The 24,973-nt window shown below is 33.8% G+C and overlaps 1 protein-coding gene and 1 pseudogene across 4 annotated transcripts in view; both read left to right on the plus strand.

The window, feature by feature from the left end:
• Positions 1-24,973, plus strand: part of LOC145284870 (zinc transporter ZIP4-like) — a 461,784-nt gene that overhangs the window by 238,344 nt on the left and 198,467 nt on the right. The window contains exon 1 of one of the 4 annotated variants that reach the window (XM_080133879.1): positions 583-1,150. The exons of the other annotated variants lie outside the window; for them this stretch is intronic. Within the exon in view, the coding sequence (XP_079990005.1) occupies positions 899-1,150 (252 nt within the window). The 5' untranslated portion in view covers positions 583-898. Of the gene's footprint in view, positions 1-582; positions 1,151-24,973 lie in introns of those variants that run through there. 4 annotated transcript variants of the gene reach the window in all.
• On the plus strand, positions 23,870-23,986 carry LOC145285464 (5S ribosomal RNA; annotated as a pseudogene).

Here is a 24,973-nt window from a genome sequence, read left to right on the forward strand (position 1 = left end):
AATCCCGAGTAAGTCCAGATTAGGGTAAAAGCAGTTTACAATTTTAAAACTCAAAATAAATGTAAAAAAAAATAAAAATGCAGACGATACTAAGTATACTCAGTGTCATATTAGAGTAAGGTTACGGCCAAGGTTTAAAAAGTGAGCCTGTCAAAAAAAAAAAAAAAGATAATAATAGTAATAAAGTTTTTTAATAAAGTGTTCTAAAAACAAAACACGGTAGCTTTTAAATCATGGACGGCTTCGGCAATTTCAGGGATTTATTAAGCATACTCGGGATTAATATCCGTTAGGATCTTTTCCCTTATTTAAATTCCATCACTATATACGTTTTTTTCATTTTTTTTTATTTTTCATTTTCCTAGTTTCGATGTAGTCGCCGTGTCTCTAGGACAACCAGCATGTATTACCACACCTGTACCCTCTCCTTTCTCACCTTCCTTTCACGTGTACCTTTGTCATTAGTTTCAACCAGCGGACCTACCCACCCATATACCTCCTCAGAAATGTACGAAATTTTCACATAAAGTCGACGAAAGGGGTGGGGGCATAGAAAATACTATTTCGATACAATTCCTGCTCGAACGATTTTGTGCGCCTGCGCACTGGTAGGCATACACACACCGGTCTGGGTCTATATCTTAAATGATGCGGAGATAGTTGTCTCTTGTTGTTTTACCTGTAGCGTACACACTCGAGGTAGACTGAGAGAGAGAGAGAGAAGATAGAGTGAAATCCAGTTGGACGGTGTATATCACCAGCCACTGTCAATCTCTATTTTGATAAAAACAAACGGTATAGCTACCTTAACAGAAAGAATAGCCACAAAATCCGTCCACATAACCTGTTAAAAGAAAAACGTGTTCTTTAAATATTTTTTTTTATATACATAGAAAAAATGGCTTATTTGACAAACTGCCTTTTAATCATCATTTTTTCCTTGTATGGATTGTCTGTCATTTACGCTGAAGGCTATCCCCATACGCATGAAAATAGCCCATCTCGATATCGGATTGACCCTTTCAAACAACTTTTGTCGGCCATGAACATTACAAAAGGAGAGTATATAGACACAATTCATCTTAAACATCTATTAGAGAAAGTTCTTTACAAATATCTCTGCGAAACAAAAAAATGTTCAAATGCATTGGTAAGTCATTTTATTTACATATATATAATATATATATATATATATATATATATATATATATATATATTTTATGTTTTTATATTCTTTTTCAATTTTTGAAAACTTTTTCTCAGTTGCTATAACGATACACAAACTGATAAACGCGATGGTGGCATTGATTTGATGGTGCTAGTGCGCTTACTGATCCGCGCTATTTTTTAAATCGTATTTCCAAGTTTAATTAAAGATGTTTATTTTTATTCAATTGTAAGGGTAGAGTATAGATTATTTACAAAACACCCTCTCTTCCCCATGTTAAGAATGGCTTTTTAAATAATGTTATTATTTCAGCACGGATCAATAAGTAGTACCGATTTGATTTTCAATTTCGAAGAGGTGCCTCCAAGAAACTGACACGGAGTAGACTTTAATTCTTATAGTCAGTCAGCACCTGATATAAATTAAGACTCTCTAGTAAATCCCGGAAATATTTTACAGAGTTAACAAATTAAAAGCCGTGAAAAAAAAAATGTAAAAATAGACATCATTAAACATGCAAAAGGTTAGGATTTAAAATCATCGTAACAGCTAAAAAATGGTAAAAAAAAAAAATCGGCCAAAAAAGGAAACTTTTTTTTATTATTCAAATATTCAACTGTATTGACAATTTCCGGAACTGACTAAGGTACTAGTGCATTTATTGATCCGTGCTGAAATAATAACGTTATTATTTAAAAAGCCATTCTTACATGGGGAGAGGGAGGGTGTTTTGTACCTATTCTATAACAATTGAATAAAAAACATAAAACTTTAAACTTGTAAATACGATTTAAAAAATAGCGCGGATCAGTAAGTCCACTAGAACCCTTACTAATAATTTTCCATTCAAAATTGACTTCATAAAAACGTAAATTCTTTGAGTTCCCATTTCTTACAGCTACCGTCGAATAGATTAACAATGAACTTTTTACTTGCACACGTAAATACACCTTCCTAAAATTGAACAGTTATTGTTTCAAAAGAAATTGATATACTAATCAGGATATATATATATATATATATATATATATATATATATATATATAAGCAATTTTAGATGTTGAAGAATTATTTGGGCAATTTCAACTCTATATGTATCGGCTTGTGCTATACATATCAAATACAACCATACACATACAAAAATGTAACTTTTATTCACGCTATGACGATTGTGTGCTTATTTGATGGGGTTAAAGTAACGATTGATTTTTTTTTTTTTTTTTTTAGTTCTGGTTTATGGAAGGCAGGGGTTGTCCTCGGTGACAATCCAGATATGGTTCCTTCTGATTAATCATTTTGATTATTCGTATTATTTGGAATCCTCTGACTACTGCTCTTATCTTAAGTGTTATTTTCACAACGTTTCTGTTGATGTAACCTCCGATCTTCTTCAGATGTTTTTTTAACTCGTACATAGTATATTTAGTGAAATTCAGTTATAAAACGTGACACATTTCTGGCGGTTGAAGGTTTAATAGTCACTGCGGGCGACCCAAAACTGCGAATTACTTAGCACTTCTATATTATAACGGAACTAGAACATGCTAAACCTGTGGATAAAATAAAGGGTTCCGTGCAGATTCCAGAGTTTGACAAGATTCACTTGAAGGTCGGAGGTTACATCGAGCGAAACGTTAAAATAACACTCGTGATGAGAACAGTAGTCCGATGAATCCAAATACAGATCTGTGCTTATTTAAATCGGCACCTATGGCGAGAATTAAAAAAAAAAAATACACAAAAGTCTGATGTACAAACCAGTCACGGAACTAAGATGAGATATAAAAATCACATAATTTGATGAAATAGTTTATTTTTTATTCAAGAAAATCAAATTTTGCATCGTGCCATAAGGAGGGGGGGTGGAGTAGCCACAGTAGAATCAATGGCAGACAACCACTTTTTATTTCATTGTTATTTTTGATACTGTCGGAAACATATATATACATATACATATGTGTGTTTCCGACTTTATAAATAAATATATATATATATATATATATTATAAAGTCGGAAACACATTTTTTTTTTTTTTTGATAATGTCGGAAACGCATTTTTTGATCCCTCACTCCAGATAAAAGGAGGGTGGGTCTGTAAATTCACCCTTGTCCGTTCGTTTGTTCGCACTTTTTTCAATAACTACGCGTTGGAATTTTTAACATTTTGCACGAACATTAAACATGATATGAATAAAAAAAAAAAAAAGTAAGAGAACGGATTTTCCAGGAAAACTCCGGTTGCCCACCTAGGGTTTTCTTTCGGGTTAAATGACTAAAATTAACACTTTTGTGTTTATTTAAAAAAAAAAAAAAAAATTGATGCCTTGGATTTCTGAAAGTTGTATGAACTGATGTCTATAATTTTGTTTGTCTATACTTCGCGAAAACTCTTGAGTGTGCCCCAGGGGCTCTTTTAGGGCTAATAAAAACACTCCATTTTTGGAACTATTTTACCATATTTATCTAAAATTGTATGTCTGTTTAGCAGTTTTGCATGGTGCTGAACTCAAATTTAAATATGTTAAGGCTTTGGGGACTTTTAGGGGCTAAATAGGATGAGGGCAAGTGATGGACTTGGTCTTTTTTTTTTTTTTTTTTTTTTTTGCATGGTGCAGAACTCAAATTTACTCGTGTTAAGGCCTAAAACTGCACTTTTTGTTCATTTTAACCAGGATTGACGTTCCCTGAGAACTTGGGGGGGGGGGCAAATGATCATGCCTCGTTCACTGTGCACTCACGGGGGACCATGCATGTTTCATTTATTTTTTTATTTTGATAATGTCGGAAACACTGAAACGTAAAATTTAAAACCAAGCAATAACTTATTCACATAACGTGTATTTCTTATCTTTACAGAAATTATTTCCAAATTATGAAAACATTTTTACAAGGAACATTATGTATGTGTTGAAAACAAAAATTGAATATTAAAATGACTTCAGTCTTCACTTATTAGTTTAAAAAAAAAGGGGGTTACTAAATATGTGCGATCATTGTAGGACGAGGCGATCGACTGGGTCCGTCAGCGTAAAATATAAAACAATCTTGTAATCTATCTATATCTATAAATGTGAACGTGTCTGTGTTCATTTCCTTACAAAATAACTGTCAATTTTAAGTATACAGACTCGAAATTTGATATACAGGGTACTGAGATTTGGAAAAATCTTTGATCGGTTTTTGGCCACAAATTTTGCTAAGGGGTTAAAGCTCAATGATTTGACATTTGAAAACTCTACCAAACTCCCCCGACAATTTTGAATCTAAACACTTGAAATTTTAGATATAGGTTCCTTGGACATGGATCTAACTTAATTATTTGATTTGAGCCCAAAACAATAAATCTTAAGAGGTCATAATAGGGGTCAAAGTTTTTAAAAAATTGACCTTTGCGGTCTCTACCAAATTATTCAGAAATGTATGTATGTTTGCATGTGTGCCTAAAACTTTTGACAGAGGAGCGGATTTTTACAAGATCAGTATCGTTTTGACGATCGACCTTTCAGACGACAAATATCGAAAAATTGGCTAAAAACATTAATATTTTCCCCTTCAACTGGGCACTTTTCAACAGGGCGTCGCTTTTTTTCGGCGATATTTTCAAAAATCATCCTCTCCTTGCGATTGTCTAGCCTTAATTTAAACCTACGTCACTTCCGGTTTGGCGGCGGTCTCACCAGCAAAGACGTCAGGTTTTTCCCCCGTTCTTTTCCTCCTTCGCGGTACGGGTTAGAGCCTGCCTTCCTATTACCACTTTTTTTTTTTATTTTGCTCAGCATACACATCCAAACACCCGGGCAACGCCGGACTGAAATGCTAGTAAACTATAAAACGAATTTATACAGAAGTTTCGATAGATTATTTTTGGCAGATATCTTTTTAAGTCCATACCTAAAAAGATATTTACTAAAGAAAACTCGATTTTTATTAAATATTCCTTAGACGTGCGATATACTAAGTCCGTCAGCGCAAAAAAAAAATGTTATTAAAATAAATAATAAAAAGACTTGATCACAGTCGCGATTATTTCTGGCAAATTCTTAAAGATTGACTTTTTTTTTTTTTTTTTTTTTTTTTTAACTCATCGGGACTTTTTTTTAAATCTTTGTAAAAATCAATAAACAATTTTATTTCTTTATTATTGAAATAAAAACAAGACGAATTTAGTCAGTCACACAAATTAATTTTACAAGTGACTTTTATTTTTTTAATTTGTAAATTTTGTAACACAATAGCAAATCTTTAATTTTTTAAAAAGTAGAATAAATCCCTGGAGACTGGAGCAATGTTTCCCTTGTGCCTATTTTTGGGGGAACTAGTTTTCCCGACATTTAAAACATTAGTGTCTAACTGCTCTCGTGGGGAGGCAAGTAAACAACTATTTTGAAAATGATTTTCAGTTTTTTTCTTTTTTCTTTAAATAATGTTGCATAAAGTTCCGTTTTATAATAACGCGACGCTGATTCATTTCTCAAAAAAAAAAAAAACGTCAATGTGAGCTGCTTGTCTCGCCTGCAAAGGATGTTTATTCCAAAAGTCGTGGGGAGGTTGAAAAAGAATAAAATGCCTTTCGGAATTACCCTCCCCCCCAATCTTCCCATGTTAAGAACGGCTTTTGGAATAAACACTCTTTGTAGGTTGGACAAGCGGCGCACATTGACAACAAAAAAACATACAAAGGAAATAATTTTTTAAAGTTTTCTCAAACATATTTTAATTTATATTATCGACGTCTAGTTTTTTTTAAATTTATATTATATATTTTTTTTAATTTATATTATTTTTTTAATTTATATTATATATTTTTTTAAAGTTTATATTATATATTTTTTGAAGTTTATATTATATATTTTTTGAAGTTTATATTATATATTTTTTTTTAATTTATATTATATATTTTTTTTTAATTTATATTATATATTTTTTTTAATTTATATTATATATTTTTTTTTAATTTATATATTTTTTTTTTAATTTATATTATATATTTTTTTTAATTTATATTATATATTTTTTTTAATTTATATTATATATTTTTTTTAATTTATATTATATATTTTTTTTAATTTATATTATATATATTTTTTTAATTTATATTATATATATTTTTTTAATTTATATTATTATTTTTTTTAATTTATCGACGTCTTTTTTATTTTTAATGAAACTTGAGTAAAAAGATTCAAACTAAATCTTAAATAAACCCAAGTGAAATTTTTCTTTAACTTTGATCTTTTTTCTTAGCACTAACTATATTCTAAAACTTTAAGACGAAACTTTATAATAAAACTTGAAATATCTCGCAACACATAACTGGTTGTATTTCTATTTTGTTTACTTTCTAGCTTAAGAGAATAGTTTTAAAAAAATAGTTTTTTTTTTTTTTTTTTTTTTTTGCATATAGCTTAAGGTATGAAGCTGAAAAGATATTTGTCAAAAATTACTTCGACCGAAACTTGAGTAAATTCATCTTATTGTTTATTTCAATAATACAGATTTTTGCGCTGACAAACCCAATAGCAAGTTCGTGTAAAAGTTGCTTTAATAGTAAAACAGCAACTAATTGCACATAATTAGTCGTACAATTTTAGCAACCTTATGTACGATCGAAATCCGGCACGACTAAATGTTCGATTCAGCTGCTGATTCAAGCAACTTTACACGTTGTTTCTGCATGACAAACAGCAGAAGCAGATAGTCGTACACTGATTGGGAATAGTCGTACATATTTGATAAGACTGGTAAAAAAAAAAACTAAAAAAAAAAACGGTAAATTTGTTTAACAACAAAAAAAAAAAAAGAAAAGAAAACTGCTTGATAAATGTTTGATATTTAAAGCATACAAACTTCATTCCATGAAATTAAATACATAAGTTTTTGGTATGTATGCATCTACGCTATCGCGCTGAGATAATGACGTTCTTATCAGAAAGCCATTTTTAATATGGGGAGGGGATGGTGTTTTGTAACTATTCTGTACTTTCACCAAACAATTTGAAAAAAAAATGTAAAAATTGGACTCGAAAAAAAGACGATTTAAAAATATAGCGCGGTAACATTGATGCATATAATTCAAGTTTTTTTTATCACAACAATTGTAATTCTGAATAAGAACCTGCGGATCTTTAATATTGTATGTTACTATAATAGAAAAAATATTTTTTAACGCAAATACTAAATTTGGGTGTTGTATCGCTCTATCTTAAAAATATAATTATATTTTAAAAACTATACATATGCCGCTCTCCATTTGGGGGTACGAAATTGGTCAAAGGGAAAATTATTCCCAACTCGCATTGAGGTAAAAATGCACTTTCGTAAATAATTGAATTCGTTCAAAAAGTATCGCAAAACAAAATAACACCTTGTAGCAAATATATTTTTACAAAAAAAACATGTTATAGAAAAATGTTTTTTGTTTTTGTTTATTTTTAGATTGATTTGTCTTGATAAATAATCAACGAAATATTTTTCTTTTCAATGTTTGGTATAAAATGTTAAAATATTTTTTTATTTATACAAGTACTAGCATTTCAGCCCGGCGTTGCCCGGGTGTTTGGAGGTGTATATTGAGCACAAAAAAAACCCAAAAAACAAAAGCGGTCAATTTTCTTTACTTTGACCCCTATTATGACCCCCTTAACATTTATTGTTTTGGGTTCAAATCAAGTTAAGTTAGATCCATGTCCAAGGAACTTATATCTAAAATTTCAAGTGTTTAGACCCAAAGTTGGCGGAGGAGTTTAGTAGAGTTTTCAAAGGTCAAATCGTTGAAGTTTGACCCCTTAACAGCCAAATTTGTGGCTGAAAACAGATTGCAACGATTTTCCCAAATCTCAGTACCCAAATTCCGAGTCTTTAGACTTAAAGTTTACAGTTATTGCGTAGGGAAATGTGCAGACACACTGGTAGATACGTTCTTTTCTAGATATAGATTTATAATACTTATGAAGAATATGCACCTTGCTGAAACAATAACGTTGTTTCACAACCTATTCAAAGGTAGTCATATTTCAACTACTCTGTACTGTATTTATTACTAGCCTAGGTGTCCGGCGTTGCCCGGATGTTTAGAGGTGTGTGTTGAGCAAAAAAAAAAAAGCAGGCTCGAACCCGTACCACGAAAGAGAAAAAGAACGTAGAAAAAACGCGACATCTTTGCTGTTGCGCCCATCACCAAACCGATTTTTCTCCATTTGTTTTACAGAAACTGCATACAGAATTTAGCTTCGTACTTGCTTTAGTCTAATTATAGATTAATTATAGATACCTCCACACACAAAATTAGTTTCGTTAGAATTCAATACTTTATCTGTTCAGACGTTTTCTCTTGTCTTACTGACTAGCCTGGATGCCCGGCGTTGTCTGGGTGTTTAGAGGTGTGTATTGATTGTAAATTTCAATGCTTGAAAATGCTTCTATCAGGACTGAAGGTTTACGTCTGTGTGGAAGAAATTGGATTTTCCAGCAAGGCAACGCTGCGATACACACTTCTCGATAAGCATGAGAATACTTTTCTTCAAATAATATAGAATTGTTAGATCATCCAGCATGTTCTCCAGACCTCAATCCCATTGAAAATCTTTGGGGATGGATGACAAAAGAAGTGTTCAAAGATGGAACCCAGTATGATTCGATAAAGGAACTTTCTGATTCAGTTTTCAGTACATGGGATAAAATTCCTTCGCAACTAATAAAAAAACTTAGTCGCAAGCATGCCGAAGAGAATTTTTGAAGTAATTCGTAATAATGGAGGCTATACTAAATACCGAGACCCTTTTTAGTAATTTATAATTGCCTTTTGTTAGATAAATTGTCAGTGGTCTTATCATTTTGACCAGGTGAAAATGTTTTTTTTTTTTTAAATAATTATTAGATCAGGGTTAAGGTTTCGAATGAAGTAGATTTCATATTTTTCCATCATATTTCCCCTTTTGGCAATGGTTTCAACCATTTGTTTGATTAAAAATTCGATAATATGCGTAAACACTTACTTTCTTAAGTGGGCTTTTGATTTTGACCAGGACTGTATATGAGGTTACTGTTTTCAAGAGGTTAAGTAACCAATGAAGTTTGACGAGGTTAATGCAAGAGTATTTAATATCAAAATAGAGTATACTCTATTTGTTTTTACACAAGCAATATGTTGCTACACAGTCATGAACATGTTTCGGTCAGGCAGTTACAAGTAACCACATGCCTTTTCAGGTGATACAGCTTATGCGAAAGCAAATTTTGCAATGAAAATATCAGGTCTTCTTCGTCGCAGGGAGTTCATATCAGGAGGTTCCGTCAAATGTTGTGAAAAAAAAAAGATTTGGTTGTATGCAAATAAGACCCAATAGGAGTGGATGAGAGTCTGTGTTTATATTTAGGAATGAATGAGAAAAGATGGGGATTAAGTATCGAGGTAATGGAAGACTAGAAAGGTATGCGAGTGTGATGGTCGCCCTAAATCTTTAACATACGAGTGTGTATAGGTCCAAACAAAGGAAATGTAGAATTTGTATGCAGTCAGAAAATGTCTGACTTACTTTGCTTTCTTGTATATCCCCGCTCCACCACTATCATCCATACACGCATTAGTGAAGAGGTTAAGATATAAGGAAGAAAAAGACGCGATGGAGAAGAGAAAAAAAGGAAGAATGAAAAGGGGGCACTATAAATAATTTATTGATAGTTATTCTAAAGTATGTCTTTCTCTCTCCATTTCATACCTCATCTCCGTCCACTCTCCCCGCCCTTACTCCCATCTTTTCTCATAGCGTTTTTGCTTATTTACTACGCGAAGGTTTGAAAGTTGTATAGCTATAATATTAAATCACAAAATGTATATAATTAATTTATTTCCATACTTAGATATCATCATCTATTCTAATTGTGCTAATGATAATTAAAAAAAATAGGTAATCGGGGATAAACATATTGGTGACAGTGATATTTGTGATGATGATAATTTTTAATTATATTGATTAATAAGGTTGACAATAGTGGGAAGAAAGTGTTTAAAGTAAAAATTAAAATGTAAAGAATAATGAATTTCGAATAATAGAAGATAAGATGTAAACGGCAAAAGATAAAATAAGTCAGGATTATTTATCTGAACGTATCCACACACACACACACACACACACACACACACACACACACACATATATATATATATATATATATATATATATATATATATACACACACACGTCTTTTTATTCATCTGTAGTAGATTCAAATGAAATATTTCAGAGTTAGTGCATATCATTTACTGTTTAAATTTATAATGTACTTGATCATTGTGAGAGGTTGAAACTAGTCAGTTTAGAGTTGGCGATTTAAAGTTTATGGTTAAGAGCGCTTTAATATCGTAGAGAAAACTCGGCAATCGAAACCAAAACGTTTACCTTACGATTTATTATAATTTTTTGTTGACGTAAATACCTGACCTATGAAGGCATTTTTGTTGCAAGTCTAAAAATTAAAATATAAATCAATAGTTAATACGTTAAGCATGCATGTTCGTAATGCCGTCGTTCAACTTTCACCTAGCATTTTTAATTTTCACTTTTGCATAAATATATATATATTTATATTTTTAATTTTCACTTTTGCATAAATATATATATATTTATATTTTTAATTTTCACTTTTGCACCGATTTTCCCCGGTTTAAACCTAAATATAAAGTTTCCCATGAATTTTAATGCCTATAAATTAAGTTTCATATATGTAAAACAAAAAACTGACAGGAGTTTGGTAGGCAAAATTTTGTAAATATATATAATATAATATATATATATATATATATATATATATATATATATATATATATATATACGCAGACATAAATAAATATAGAAATAGGTTTGTGTTTACTGTAACCTTTTTACGCAAATATTACGCACGTAGAAATCATTCAGAATTTCTGCATAAATATAATTACACGTTATAGTTAACTAAAGATGATCATCCCAAAAGAAAATCGAAAAAACTAATAGGAATTAAAATGAATTTAAAAGAATATGCAAATTAGCTAGTTCTTTTGCAGATGAATGCACTTCTACGAGCCATATATAACAATACTTTTTAAATAAATAGAAAGTATTTAATATGAATATCAATACACAAAAACTCAAACATATAGGAGTGTGTGTATGTATGTATGTATGTATGTGTGTGTATTTTTTTTATTTATTACATTTTCACCCCAAGCAAGGCACATTGCCACTTTGGTGTAGGGGGCTACTATCAGGGGAAACATCTACTGGGGTACTATGTAGGGATTATGGCAGCGAGATGTTGGTTCACGTTGCACTTGAACTTATGCATGTCCGTACAGTTGGGGAAGCAGTGACCTGGAATGGAATTCCAAAGTCTAGGAGTTCTGGGGAAGAAACTACTGGAGTAGAAAGATCGTGTATATATATATATATATATATATATATATATATATATATATATAAATCAAGGCAAGTAGATTATAATTAAAAAATAATGAACATTAATGATGGAATCAACCTATATGCATGTCGCATAAAGTGTTGAGCATAATTATAAAAGAAAAGAGCTTTTATGATTGTGGACTGTGAAAGGCGTGTTTCATAGGCTGGTGTGACTTTGATTTTTATGCTATTTTTGTGCTGAATAGTTGGCTGGCGAGTATGTTTATAATTAAAGCTATTATAAACCATAATACGGCTTGTGGGCCAAAACAATCTTACAAGTTTTTTTGTAATTAAACCCCATAATGTTGAAAAAACAAACAAACAAACAATTAAAATGTATGTATCTATTCCTGTAAAAGAAGTAAAATTATATATATATATATATATATATATATATATATACTTTACTAGAAAAGGCACTTTGTGTGCGCGTTTGTTCCTTATTTACTCCTAAACGGCTGGGCTGACTTGTTTGAAATTTTACACGAATGTACTTTATTAGTTCGGAAGTGTTCTTGGGTTTTGTATTTTCAGATTATTTACTGCTGAATCCAGTAATCTTAGCAAAAAACATTTGTTTCATTATTCAAATATTTATTAATGATATTTAGTTTGGTTGTTTTGTAGTCCTTTGAAAAACTTGATCATGTTTTACAAAGCCAAAAACAAAAAATTTCCTCTACTCGCCCATGCATGAAGCATTGTTACCACATCTGGGCTGGTGCATCTCACTCGAAAAGAAAAAAGTTTCAGGTCTAATAAGTCTCAAGCTCCAATCTCTGTCGCATCATTGTGTCTATTTTGCAAGTACTCTAATGAAATATGCTATGATGAAGTCATAGCACTTGTGCCCCATACATACTCCCGATTAACTCGACAAGCAACAAAATCGCCTCTGACCCCAGTCCACCCCGCGCGCAATAGATATTGAGGTTCCTAGTAATAGTTTCTTCCCTCGGATTTCCTGACTGTATTAACCTGCAGAAGTTTAACACAAGCAGACATCTTGCTACTCAACTCATCACCTAATCCCCTGTAAACATGATCCCATTTAGTAACCCTCACGTCATATACCCCCTCACTTAAAAAAAAACTAATGTTTGATGCATTTTAAGTCATAATGCCGATATCTTCAGACAACCTGATTTGGTAGCACTAAAGATTATTTAGGAGGATCATATGTTGTAGGTAATTCAATGTTTAAATATATCATTTCAACTGAAATAAGAATCTATAACTGATAATAAAAAATCTGATTAAAAAAAATGTCTGATTTTGACAAACATTACACTTTCATACAGAAGTGCATTTGATAAATTTGATAACCGCAGACGCAGAAGAGCCTGACGTATAAAATCAACACTTGGTTCTTTTGTTTAGCGCGTTCGAAATGAATGTTCTTCTTAGAGCACAATTGAACCATAATACTTTACTTTTGCATTTTAAACTTTAATTCAAGCAAATAATTTTATGAACTCGGCAGTAGGTCCTCTCCAATGCAATGGAGATTATTATCCATTGACTAAATTATTGCGGTACATGAGTTGCTTTTCCTTACACTGAGGTATGTATCCGACTAGAGCAGGTAGTCAATCGATTTGATTCATAATATAACGATTTCACCGATATCGATAATAAAAGTATTGGAAGTGTGGAACTAGGCAACATCGGATCTCCATGCTAGAATATATATATATATATTAACGGTAATCTACGTATACGAATGTTTCGTGATACCTAACTTTCTTCAGCGTAGCTTGACTGTCTAGGAATCGAACTCCGGACCATGTGTTCGATTCTTAGACAGTCAAGCTACGCTAAAGAGAGGTAGGTACCTCGAAACATGCATTTACGTAGATTATTGTTTTGAAATAATAAAAAACAAAAATACTACATACGTCCAAATTAAATATAGGCGATTTTTTTAAAATAAAACGAGCTCCGATGCGAGCCGCTATTTAACCGTATTTATCGTTAAAAATTAAAAATATATATATAGTGTGTGTGTTTGATTAAATACTACGATCTGCTAGCTGTTATATCGGTGCGGATTGAGATTGAATTACTAGAGGACATTAAATTAGCCGAATAACTAAACCTGGGGGTGTTAAGTTCGAATCGGGTTTGTCTAACTGACTTTGCGTGGCATCAGAGCTCAACAAAACTGAATAAGTACGGCAAACTTGACTTCTTTCTCGTTAAGAAATATTTATTCGAGTGTGACGACAATCTTGTCTGCATTTATTTACGTTGTTTAAATGTGATATGGAATAAATCAATAGGAATATATATATATATATATATATATATATATATATATATTATATATATATATATATTACTCGATTAAAGGTGTTCAAGAATGATAACTAATGAATTTAATGAGGTTATTAAGAGTGCTCAATATAAGAAGAGCAAGATATATTTTTATTAATACAAACAAATTTACATGGTCGTGACACTAGGCATGCTAATGTTTTGAACAAATGGGCAGTTAAAACCAGAAGTCCTCATAATAAATGGTTGCTTTCTAATAAAAGAAACCAGTGCTCAAACCCATGTACTGGCGTTGCCCGGTAGAAGTATGACACATTGTCAGATCCACAAGAAAGTTCTGGCGGTTTTTAACTTAAATTCAGATGAACATCTCGGCTTCAACAAAAATTTATTGATAAAAAGAAGCCCCATGAGGAATCAACACGTTTGCATATGTAAAAAAAAAAAAAGTGTATTCTTACCAGTAACGTAAAAATCTTGCGTTCTGATGGATTCGAAGTTGTTAAAAGGTGTTTTTTGATAACGCTAATGTTTTTGAAGCATTTCTCGCGCAAAAAGTTGAGATGCTTGAAAAAGTAGTAGTCTGTCGGTAGGAGGTCTGGAGAGTATGGCGGATGTTGCAGAATGTTGTATCCTGATTCGTTCAACTTCTGCAAGATCGGTTAAGCAACGTGCGGTTGGGCATTGTCACGGAGGAGAATTGGGTCTTTTCTCTCGACTAATGCTGGGTGTTGTCGAAGTATCCAATGCATTTCATCCATTTGTTGGCAGTACTTCTCCGCCGTTATGGTTTCACTTGCATTAAAAAAAACCTAATAGTTGAGACCGGTCGCAGACCACCAAACAGTCGACATGACATTCTTTTGATACAAGCCTGTTTTCGGGAAATTTCGTGGAGCTTCGTCGGCGTCTAACCACTGAAGTGAGCGTTGCCAGTTGTAAAGAACCCAGCTTTAATTGCAAATCACAACCCGGTCGACAAGTCGTTCTAGTTGCGTAAAAGAAAGGCGGATGACACTTCATAACGGCGTTTCTATTTGTTGTCGGTCAATTCGTTAGGCACCCATGTATCAAGTATTTTTGTCTATCCAATCTCTCAAGTGGTTGGAAATCATCGTATACGTTACATCTAATTCAATAGTTCTCGATCAGTTGTGCGCGGATTGGCTAAGATTCAGGTTCTTAATTGATCGTTGTCAGCATCCGCTCATCAAGACTCTTGCCTCCGACACGACGTTTCTCGTGCTGTGCGTTAAAGTACTGGTTCCTAGACTAAACGCTTTGTTTGTATCGCGAGTTGTTTGATCAGCTTATTGGCCTAGCATGAATTTAAATAATAAAATTGTGCTATTTTGCTCTTTTCTATCTTTTCATTCAACGTTCCGAAAAAAAAAAAAAGGAATTGTTTTAAAACGATTATAATTAAAACGATAAGATAGCGCGAATAATGCTCTTTAAAATATGTAAAGTAAAGGTATAACTATCAATTATTTGAAATCCAAATTAAAAATTCCACAATTCTTTTCACCTTGTAGTACTTATAGGAAAGAAACTGTAAGAGTACAAGGCTTTTCTCCTATATGTAGGGGCCCTTACCGTGAGGGGACGGGATTTCGCTAATTGTCTGGTAAGTGCAGAGCATGTACATCGAGGAAGCACACGTGCTATTAGTTCATCGAAGCACATTCCATTTAAGTACTTGTAAAACGGACACAAGAATATAAAATTGCCCGACAAAACTGTAATCTATGTTCCCCCTTGCCAAACCTTCACAAAACCCTCGACTAGTTACAACCGCTATGTACGATTTCTTCCACCACTCTCTATCTGGACTTAAACCTAAAAGTAGATTCCATGAACAAAGCCTTTTCTCCCTGAACTACCCGCCTGTGGAACGCTGTTCTGCTGGCCTACTTCCCGATTGAATAAAGCATAGCATTCAAATCCAATACAAACCATTTCGGGTTTAGCCGTCCCCATCAATAATCAAATTCTACCCAATTTACACAATTAAAAAATACTACACTACCACCTTATATTCATTGACCCTTATCCTCAAGTGACCTTCAGGCCTTGATATATGACTCCCCCCAAGTAAAAAAAAAATATAATGGAGGTTGGAGCGTTGCCGGGACCAATTAGATTTGAGGTTCTTTTTAGACCCTGTCTAAGAGTGAGACTCAAGATAGATGCACAAGTCCAGATGTAGCAACAATACTCCACGCATGGACAAATTTTGTCTTTGGAAAGATTTGTTATATATTATTTCATAATATACAGTCATCTCCAAAATACACAACTAAGCAATCCTGCCTAATAACCTGACGCAGTTGGTAAAGCAGATCCATCTACATTTTTTTTAACAAAAAATGATAAAACCGTTGGCAGTAAAATGTAGTACAAAAAATATTTTAATTGCATTTCTAAGTTTCTGATTTTACTGTGTTATGGGTTAAAGAATGACTACTTATTACTATGGCTATTCCGAAGCATCATTCAATTCGAATAAATCTGGTGCTACTAAATCAAGCTGTCTAAAGATGTTTTCAATCTGAGATAAGGTCCTGGATATGACCTTAAATTATATCCGATGGTGAGGCCCCAGCTTGCAGGCTTTGAGGAGTGTGGATCCACCCTTTAATTGCCATTGCTCCCAGGTCCACTCTGACCCAGAGTGGTAGTACCTGTTAGGGTCCCAACTATGGGTTAAATAGAAACAAATAAAAAACAAATAGAAAACAAAACAAATACTCTATTAAAAAAAAAATTGTTCTTCAAAATCACTGAATTCGGCATTAAATAACCCAAAATGGTTGATATGCCGTAAAACAAAAACAACCAACCAATCCTGAGATAAGGGCCTGTCGGTGGGGCATTAGAATACACCGACTGCCCACCCCCTGCAGATAGTAAGTATCTCAATGGGGCCACATGTTAGCCGTGGGTTGCGACCCGTGACACCTTGGAACGGAATCCTGGTGATTAAAGGTCTTGGAGAATAAGGTTATAAATCTCCTCTTCCCAACACATCACTTACCTCGGTTAGACGGGAGGCCCGATCCGATCAATTGGCTGGTCACGTCAAGCCCTACGTCTACTATCAACTGAGAATTTTAAAATTAATTAAAAAATATCCTCTCAAACAAAACCATAGAAACCAACAAAACTTCACCCCAAAGTAGACGTTTGAAAGCGCTGGCCAAGGGTCAATCAGCAAGTGTAGAACCAAATCCCGACATGGCTGCAATCACAACTTTTTTCACGCTATATTTGGGTAGTGACAATTGGGTAACGGCAGATGCTCGGTATTTCTTACTTGACTGAGTATATTACCCAAAAATGATTTAAAAAAAAAACATACAAGATGACAACTTATTAATTGAAATTGAGACAATAAACCAAAGTTTAAATTTAGAAAATATGAGAACTTTCCATAATATTAACATTTAAAGTCACCCCCACACAATGAACTAAATCTAAAGGAGTTATCCGAAGCCGGGAACTATCACTTGCTTCACCAGAAGAAATCCAGAATGAACTAAGCAAACAAGGAGTCATTGACTATAAAAGAATCTACATAAAGAAAAACTCAGAAAATACCAAACCATACTTACATTATTACATTTAACACTCCAAAAATTCCACCTAAAATTAAAATTGGCTACACCATAGAACCAATTGAAATAAACATCCCAGATCCTCCAAGACGTTTCAACTGTCAAATATTCGGTCACCACAGAGATGCCTGCAGAGGTCATCCCACGTGCGCTAAATGTGGCTCTAAAGAAGCAAGTCACCTATCTACATCCACCTACAGGAACAACCTCAGGCATAAATCTACCACTCAGCTCTCCGACAATTCACATAGAATTTAATTGGGATATTCATGAAGAACAGTGTGGTAGTGACCACTATCCAATTATCAAAACAAAAAATCCCACAATAGAAAATGGAGCACCAAAATGGCAACTAAAGAGAGCTGACTGGTCCACATTCAGGAATCTCTGCCAATCACAAATAATGAAATACTTCAGGAACCTAACCCAATAGCAACGTCCACTCAAAGGTTAATAAAAATAGCAGAGGAAACAATCCCCAAAACTTAAAATAAAAATAGTAAGCATAAACCATGGTTCACAAGAGTGTAGAGAAACAATCAAGAAATGGGAAAACGCTTTTAAAGAATTCAGGATAAATCCATCCGCAACAAACTTAGAAATTTACCGCCAAGCCCGTGCAAAAGCACGACAAATAACCAAAAAAGCCAAACGGGAAACATGGCAAAATTATATATCTAAGTTAAATAATAAAACACCTAGCAAGAAAATATGGGACATGGTGAGGAAAATTAATGGGAAATAAATCCAATACCCCACTATACACCTAAAAAAAACTGATGGTGGAAAATGCACTGAAAAAAAGGACATGGCAAACTTACTTGCTGAACAACTAAACAAAAACTCTTCACCCAAACACCACAGCTTAACATTCCAAAACTACAAAATAGAAGCAGAAAAAGGAAAACTGAATTTCACCTCAAACAGCACAGAAAAATATAATTTACCATTCACAATATCCGAACTTAAAAGCGCTCTAGATAGAAGCAAGGATACTGCTACCGGGTCAGATGAAATCCATTACCAATTTTTTAAACAACTACCAGAATTACTCTTCTAAACATATTCAATAATATCTGGCTCTTTGGGTTACTTACCTAACGCTTGGCGAGAGTCCACAATCATACCAATCCCAAAACCTGACAAAGACCCCTCGAATCCAACAAATTACCGCCCTGTATCTGCAAGACCATGGAGAGACTGGTAAACGATCGTCTCGTATGGATATTAGAAAAAATAGATATCAGACAAACATCAATGTGGCTACAGGAAAAAAAGGAGCACAATGGATCAGTTCGTTAGGATGGAATTCTACATAAGAGATGGACTTATCAGAAACCACCATGTGGTGTCAGTATTTTTTTATTTAGAAAAAGCATACGACACCACATGGAAATACGGCATCATGAGGGACCTGCACAACCTGGGAATCAGGAAGGATGCCAACATTTATACAAAATTTCCTTAAAAATCGTACTTTTAGGGTGCGCCTTGGAAGAGAAAAATCATGAACAAGAGATGGGAGTGCCCCAGGATAGTATAATATTAGTTACAGGCTTCTTGCTGAAAATAAATAGTATTGGTAAAGTAGTGAACACAAACATTGATAAATTCCTCTTTGTAGACGACTTTTCAATCACCTATTCATCCCCTAATATGTTAACAATAGAGAAATGGGCTGATGAAAATGGGTTTATCTTCTCAAAAACCAAAACAGTTTGCATGCACTTTTGCAAAAAAAGAGGATATCATAACCCAAAACTAAAAATTAATAATAATTCAATACCAATGGTGCAGCAAACCAAATATCTGGGATGATCCTGGATAACAAATTTAACTTCAAGCCACATATTGAAGCACTAAAAAAAATGCCCAAAAGCATTAAACATACTAAAGATAATATCACACACAAACTGGGGAGCAGACAGGGAAACCATGCTCCTATTATATAGAGCACTCATTAGACCTAAATTGGACTATGGCTGCATTATATATAACTCAGCAAAGAAATCATATCTAGAGAAACTCAAGACCATACAAAACCAAGCACTCAGGCCTTTCGAACATCACCTATTCAAAGCCTGCACACAGAAGCTAACGAACTCCCCCTCCACATGAGATGGGAAAAGCTCTTGCTCCAATATACGCTGAAACTTAAAAGTCTACCAGAAAATCCCGTTCATGAAAAAATATATACATCAATGTATGAACATTTCTATACCAGCAGAACTACAGCTGTTAAACCTTTGAGATATCGTCTTAAAAAGGCTATTACAGAAGGATACGAAGAACCAAAAAACATACAAACTTACACAATTAATAATACTCCACCATGGACAATCACAGAACCATATATAGACATGACTATTAAAACAGCTAAAAAACACTAATTACCAGACCTATCAAAACAAATTCCCAGAACTTGGAGATAAATACTCCACATACAAAACCATCTATACAGATGGCTCAAAAATAACTGAAAGACTAGGAGCAGCAGCAAAAATGCATAATACACACAAGCAAGTCCGATTACCGGACGTTGCCTCTATATTCACAGCAGAGTTACAGGCTATTAAGATGGCTCTAGAACTAGTCCGGGAGTCTAGCGAGAATAAATTCCTTATCTTCAGTGACTCCATGTCCAGCTTAATGGCATTGAAAGAAAGGAACATAAACCATTCGTACATCCTGGAAATTATGGAAATATACCAACACTAAGTAAAGGAAAAATAAAACAATGATATTAGCACGGATACCGAATCATGTAAGCATAAAAGGAAATTCAGAAGCTGTCAAACTGGCTAAGGACGCAACAAACCTGACTCCATAAAACATAAAAATACCATACGCAGATAGGAAAAACAATAAATTCTTATACAAAAACCAAATGGCAAAAACTATGGAATGAACAATTAAACAACAAACTTCGAGAAATACAACCGAATTTTGGATAAGACAGAGCCATAATATCAATACGAAAATTAGACAATATATTTACCAGAATTCGAATTTGTCATTCAAGACTAACTCATGAATATCTTCTGAAAGCAGAAGGTATCCCTCAATGTAGAACCTGTCAACATCCACTAACCATTAAACACATATTAACGGAATGCAAAAAATATGAAAATATTCGTGTCAAATATTTCAAAGAACAAAACCTTCAATCAATATTTGGAAAGCCTTATAAAATATTAGATTTTCTAAGAAAAATTAAACTTTTGGAACACATTTGAAAGGGAAAAAACCCTAGAAAAAAAGACTTAGAAATACTAAATCTTAATTAAAAACAATTTATCACCTAAAGACTCAATGGAGAAAGTATTCTTCACATTTCATTGCAGGGTTGATGTGCCATTAAACAAAAACTTACTTTACCTTCCTGAGAGAAAATGCTCCTTACATTGATGTTTTTTCTTTATTTTTCTATTCCCTTTTGCAAAACTTAATTATGTTCTGAGAAACCAAAAACAGCCCACTTCCCCCACCCCATTTCTTTTTCGATTTCCTCTTTCGTCCTCCCCCACTTCCTGACTGGTTTCCTAACTTAAAATGTACCGAACATTAATACTATGACCCTTTTCCCGGTCCTATTGAAAAACTGATCCTGGATATGACCTTAAACAGTGGTGAAGCCCCAGCTTGCGGGCTTTGGGGGAGTGTGGAACCACCCTTTTAATTGCCATTGCTCCCAGGTCCACTCTGACCCGGTGTGGTAGTACCTGTTAGGGCCCAACTATGGGTTAAATAGAAACCGACTTGAAAACAACAAATATATTCTATTAAAAAAAATTTTCTTCAAAATCTTTGGATTCGGCATTAAATAACCTGAAAAGGGTGGATATGCCGTAAAACAAAAACTAACCAACCCATTGCAAAACTCATGTTCTGCAGGGCAGGGAACAAAAGCAACAAAGTCCACTACAAGACAATCAAACCAAACACTACAAATTAGTGATTCAAGATACAAAGAACTTGAAGAATAAAAGCTTTCTACAAAGTAACCAAAATAACTAAACCAAGCTCCATGCATAAACACTGAATAAATATTTGAAAATATAAAGAACTTGAAGCAGAACTTTTTTCCAAAAAAATTCGGCATTAAATAATCCGGGAGTGTTGATATGCCTTAAACCAACAACCAATCGGATAAAGTGATTTTTGTTGGCTTCGAATCCTCGATATCATTCTAGTGATAATGCTTTCTAGAAAGACATAGGTACTTATATGAGGAACCATGTAAACGTTATCAACATCTCTAAGTGAATGCATTTCTGTGGAACGAACTGGATTCAAACATTGCAAACCCAGGTTTTTAGTCCGTGTACTTAACAACCTAGTCACGGTCACCTCCCTATTGCAGTAATACGTCCGCCTTTGCGCTGAAATCTCACTTGCCTGTTTAAATGTATGTTTGTATATCTACCTAAAACTTTTGACAGAGGCGACGGATTTTTACGCAATCGATCCGTTTTGAAGCTCGACACTTCGGGCGACAAATATCGAAAAATTGGCTAAAAACATTTCATCACCCACAATTGGGCACATTTCTACAGGGAGGGGTCGCTTTTTTCACCGATATTTTCGAAATTCATCGCCTCTTTTCGCTTGACTAGCCTTCATTTAAACCTACGTCACTTCCGGTTTGGCGATGGGCGCAATAGCTAACGCGTCACGTTGTTTTTTTCCACTTTTCCTCCTTCGCGGTACGGGTTCGAGCCTGCCTGCCTGCCTTGCTACTACAACTTTTTTTTTTGCTCAACACACCTACAAACCGCTGGGCAACGCCGGGCTAGCCTGTAATATAAATATCACCGGTCTTTAAATATATGTATGTTTGATGTCTCGCAAAAACTTTTCTAGAGGCGATAGATTTTCACGGGATCTGTATTGTTTTGAAGGTTGACCCTTCGGACGACAAATATCGAAAAATTGGTCAAAACCATTAATTCCTTCACCTGGGCACTTTTCTACACGGAGGGGTCGGTTTTTTCGCCGATATTTTCGAAATTCATCGCCTCTTTTCGATTGACTACCCTTAATTTAAACCTTCGCTACTTCCGGTTTGACGATGGGCGCAACAGCAAACGCTTCACTTTTTTTTTTCTTTTTACGTTTTTTTTTTGTTTCTTTCGCGGTACGGGTTTGAGCCTGCCTGCCCACTACCACATTTTTTGCTCGACACACACCTCCACACACCCGGGCAACGCCGGACACCCAGGCTAGTCAGTTAGAAAAGTGAAAACGTCTGAACAGATAAAGTATTGAATTCTAACGAAACTAATTTTTGTGTGTGGAGGTATCTATAATCTCATAATAATTTATAATCTCATAATAATTTTATTAGTCTATAATTAGACTAAAGCAAGTACGAAGCTAAATTTTGTATGCAGTTTCTGTCAAACAAATGGAGAAAAATCTAAGTTTCCATACGAGCTCAAAGGGAATATAAAATGAGTATATGGATGGATAAAAAATCTTTGATATGAGACTCCTCCAAATCTCTTATTTCTCGCTCTGTTTCTCTTCGTTTTCATATAATGCCGCCAATGTCTTGGTAAATATTACGTGTGATTTTTGTCCTCTATAAACCTCTGAGTAAATAAGTTTTAAACAAGTAAAGAGATCGTATTTAATACATGATTTATGAGCTTTTATTTCTTTCCCTCCCACGATGGGAAAATCGGACTCAATGTCCGAAAGTAAAATGTGTATAAAAAAAAAAGCGCTTAAGAGATTGAACCCTCTGGCCTACAAAATAATGTCTGGACAGCCTCATCGACATTCCATAGTAGGGGCGCCTCAGGCGATCAGCAATAAACTAACACTGTCTTAAGGAACGAGAAGATTATTTCTGGAGGGCGGACAATACTTCAGTCCGACAGGGAACAATGCTACACAGCAATGATCCAGAATATGTCGGACTGATTGTCGAAGACGAATCTTCGATAGATTTAGAAAAACTGGATAAGGTAATTACGTATATCTAAAACAGTGTTTATTGAACTTATTTTTAAGTGTTTATTCTCGAAAATAAAATGTATTTAATGTTATATAATCTTAAAAGCACTGAATTTGTGTTGGAATTGTTTCAAATCTATTAGATTTATTAGGTGTCTGAAGCGAAACTATTACTCTCATTTAATGCTCAGCTTACTTTACTATATCAAACCAGTGTACTAAGTTGCAATTGTCAATTTAGAGCGTAGCATAGTAAATATTCCTTTGTCATCATACTATCCTCGCAAACATTATTCCCATCTCTGAAAACAGTGCAGCATTTGTGTTGGTGGCATAAGACCATTCTCCTAGGCATTACCTATTTTCTTTAGTGTTTCATTCTCTAGTATTTCATACAAATAGATTATATATATATATATATAGCGTTGACGCACCGGTTCTCGTTAGATCACCGAAGTTAAGCAACGTTGAGCCTGGTTAGTACCAGATGGGTGACCATTTGGGAATTCTAGGTGCTGTATGTGCTCTCCGCTTATCTCGGCATTTGTTTCCAGTCGTCCTGTACTTCACTTGCCACTGGTATTTAACAATGACGTCTCAGGAGAGGTGTGGTTGGAGATTGCGCACCTCCTGCCACAAAAATTTCATGCGCAAGCAACCCTTCGTGGGTATCCATAGTCTGTCCAAGACGGAAGGAGCCTGCTTAATATATATATATATATAACTTCAGAATAAAATTATCTAACAATCAACTGATGTGGAAGCCTATGATTATAAGTCTTACAAAATATTACTGGTAGTAATATTCTACAAGTACTATCCCACCTAAATAAAAAAAAATGCTCGATATACAAGATAGAGCAAATAAATCAAATTTTAGTCATTCAATGAATTTAAAAATTTATGACTTGAAATGTTTGCATTTCAAATATATATATTCTGAATTAAATTAGGTAGAATTAGCTGATAGCCTGGAGTTGCCTGGTCGTATAATACAGGCAACTCCAGGCTATCAGCTAATTCTTTGATGTTTTAACGTATACGAATTACGTATGTATTATTATAGAATCAATCCTTTGTTGATTATTATATATTACGAGAAATATTTTGCCCGATGGACTAATTTGCAAAAACATAAAATAAAATAATAAAAAAAAACAATAATAATGTTCATTGAATTCCGTCTGTGTTTGTTTACAATATCACGTCAACTGATATTTGGGCTTGAAAATCAATGCTCTGGAAAAGTCACTTCTGATTAATGTTTAGTTTTAAAATATACAAACGAAGAAACGATTTGCGGCGATCTTAAATTGCACCGCTGCTATCATAAAGTGAATCATTAATAAGATTTTTTAAAAATAAAATTGAGCCAGGCTTGAACAGGGAGTCATTTGATCTGTAATTGAATGCTCTACCACTGGGCTATATCTTCAGATAACAATAAACCTGTTTGTTTTTTTAAGAAGAAATAATTCTGCTGAAATTATATTATTTCCCTTGATCGGTGT

This window comes from Euprymna scolopes, chromosome 9 (assembly GCF_053919585.1).
Source record: "Euprymna scolopes isolate OS-2025 chromosome 9, ASM5391958v1, whole genome shotgun sequence".
In the NCBI taxonomy this organism is placed as follows: domain Eukaryota; kingdom Metazoa; phylum Mollusca; class Cephalopoda; order Sepiida; family Sepiolidae; genus Euprymna; species Euprymna scolopes.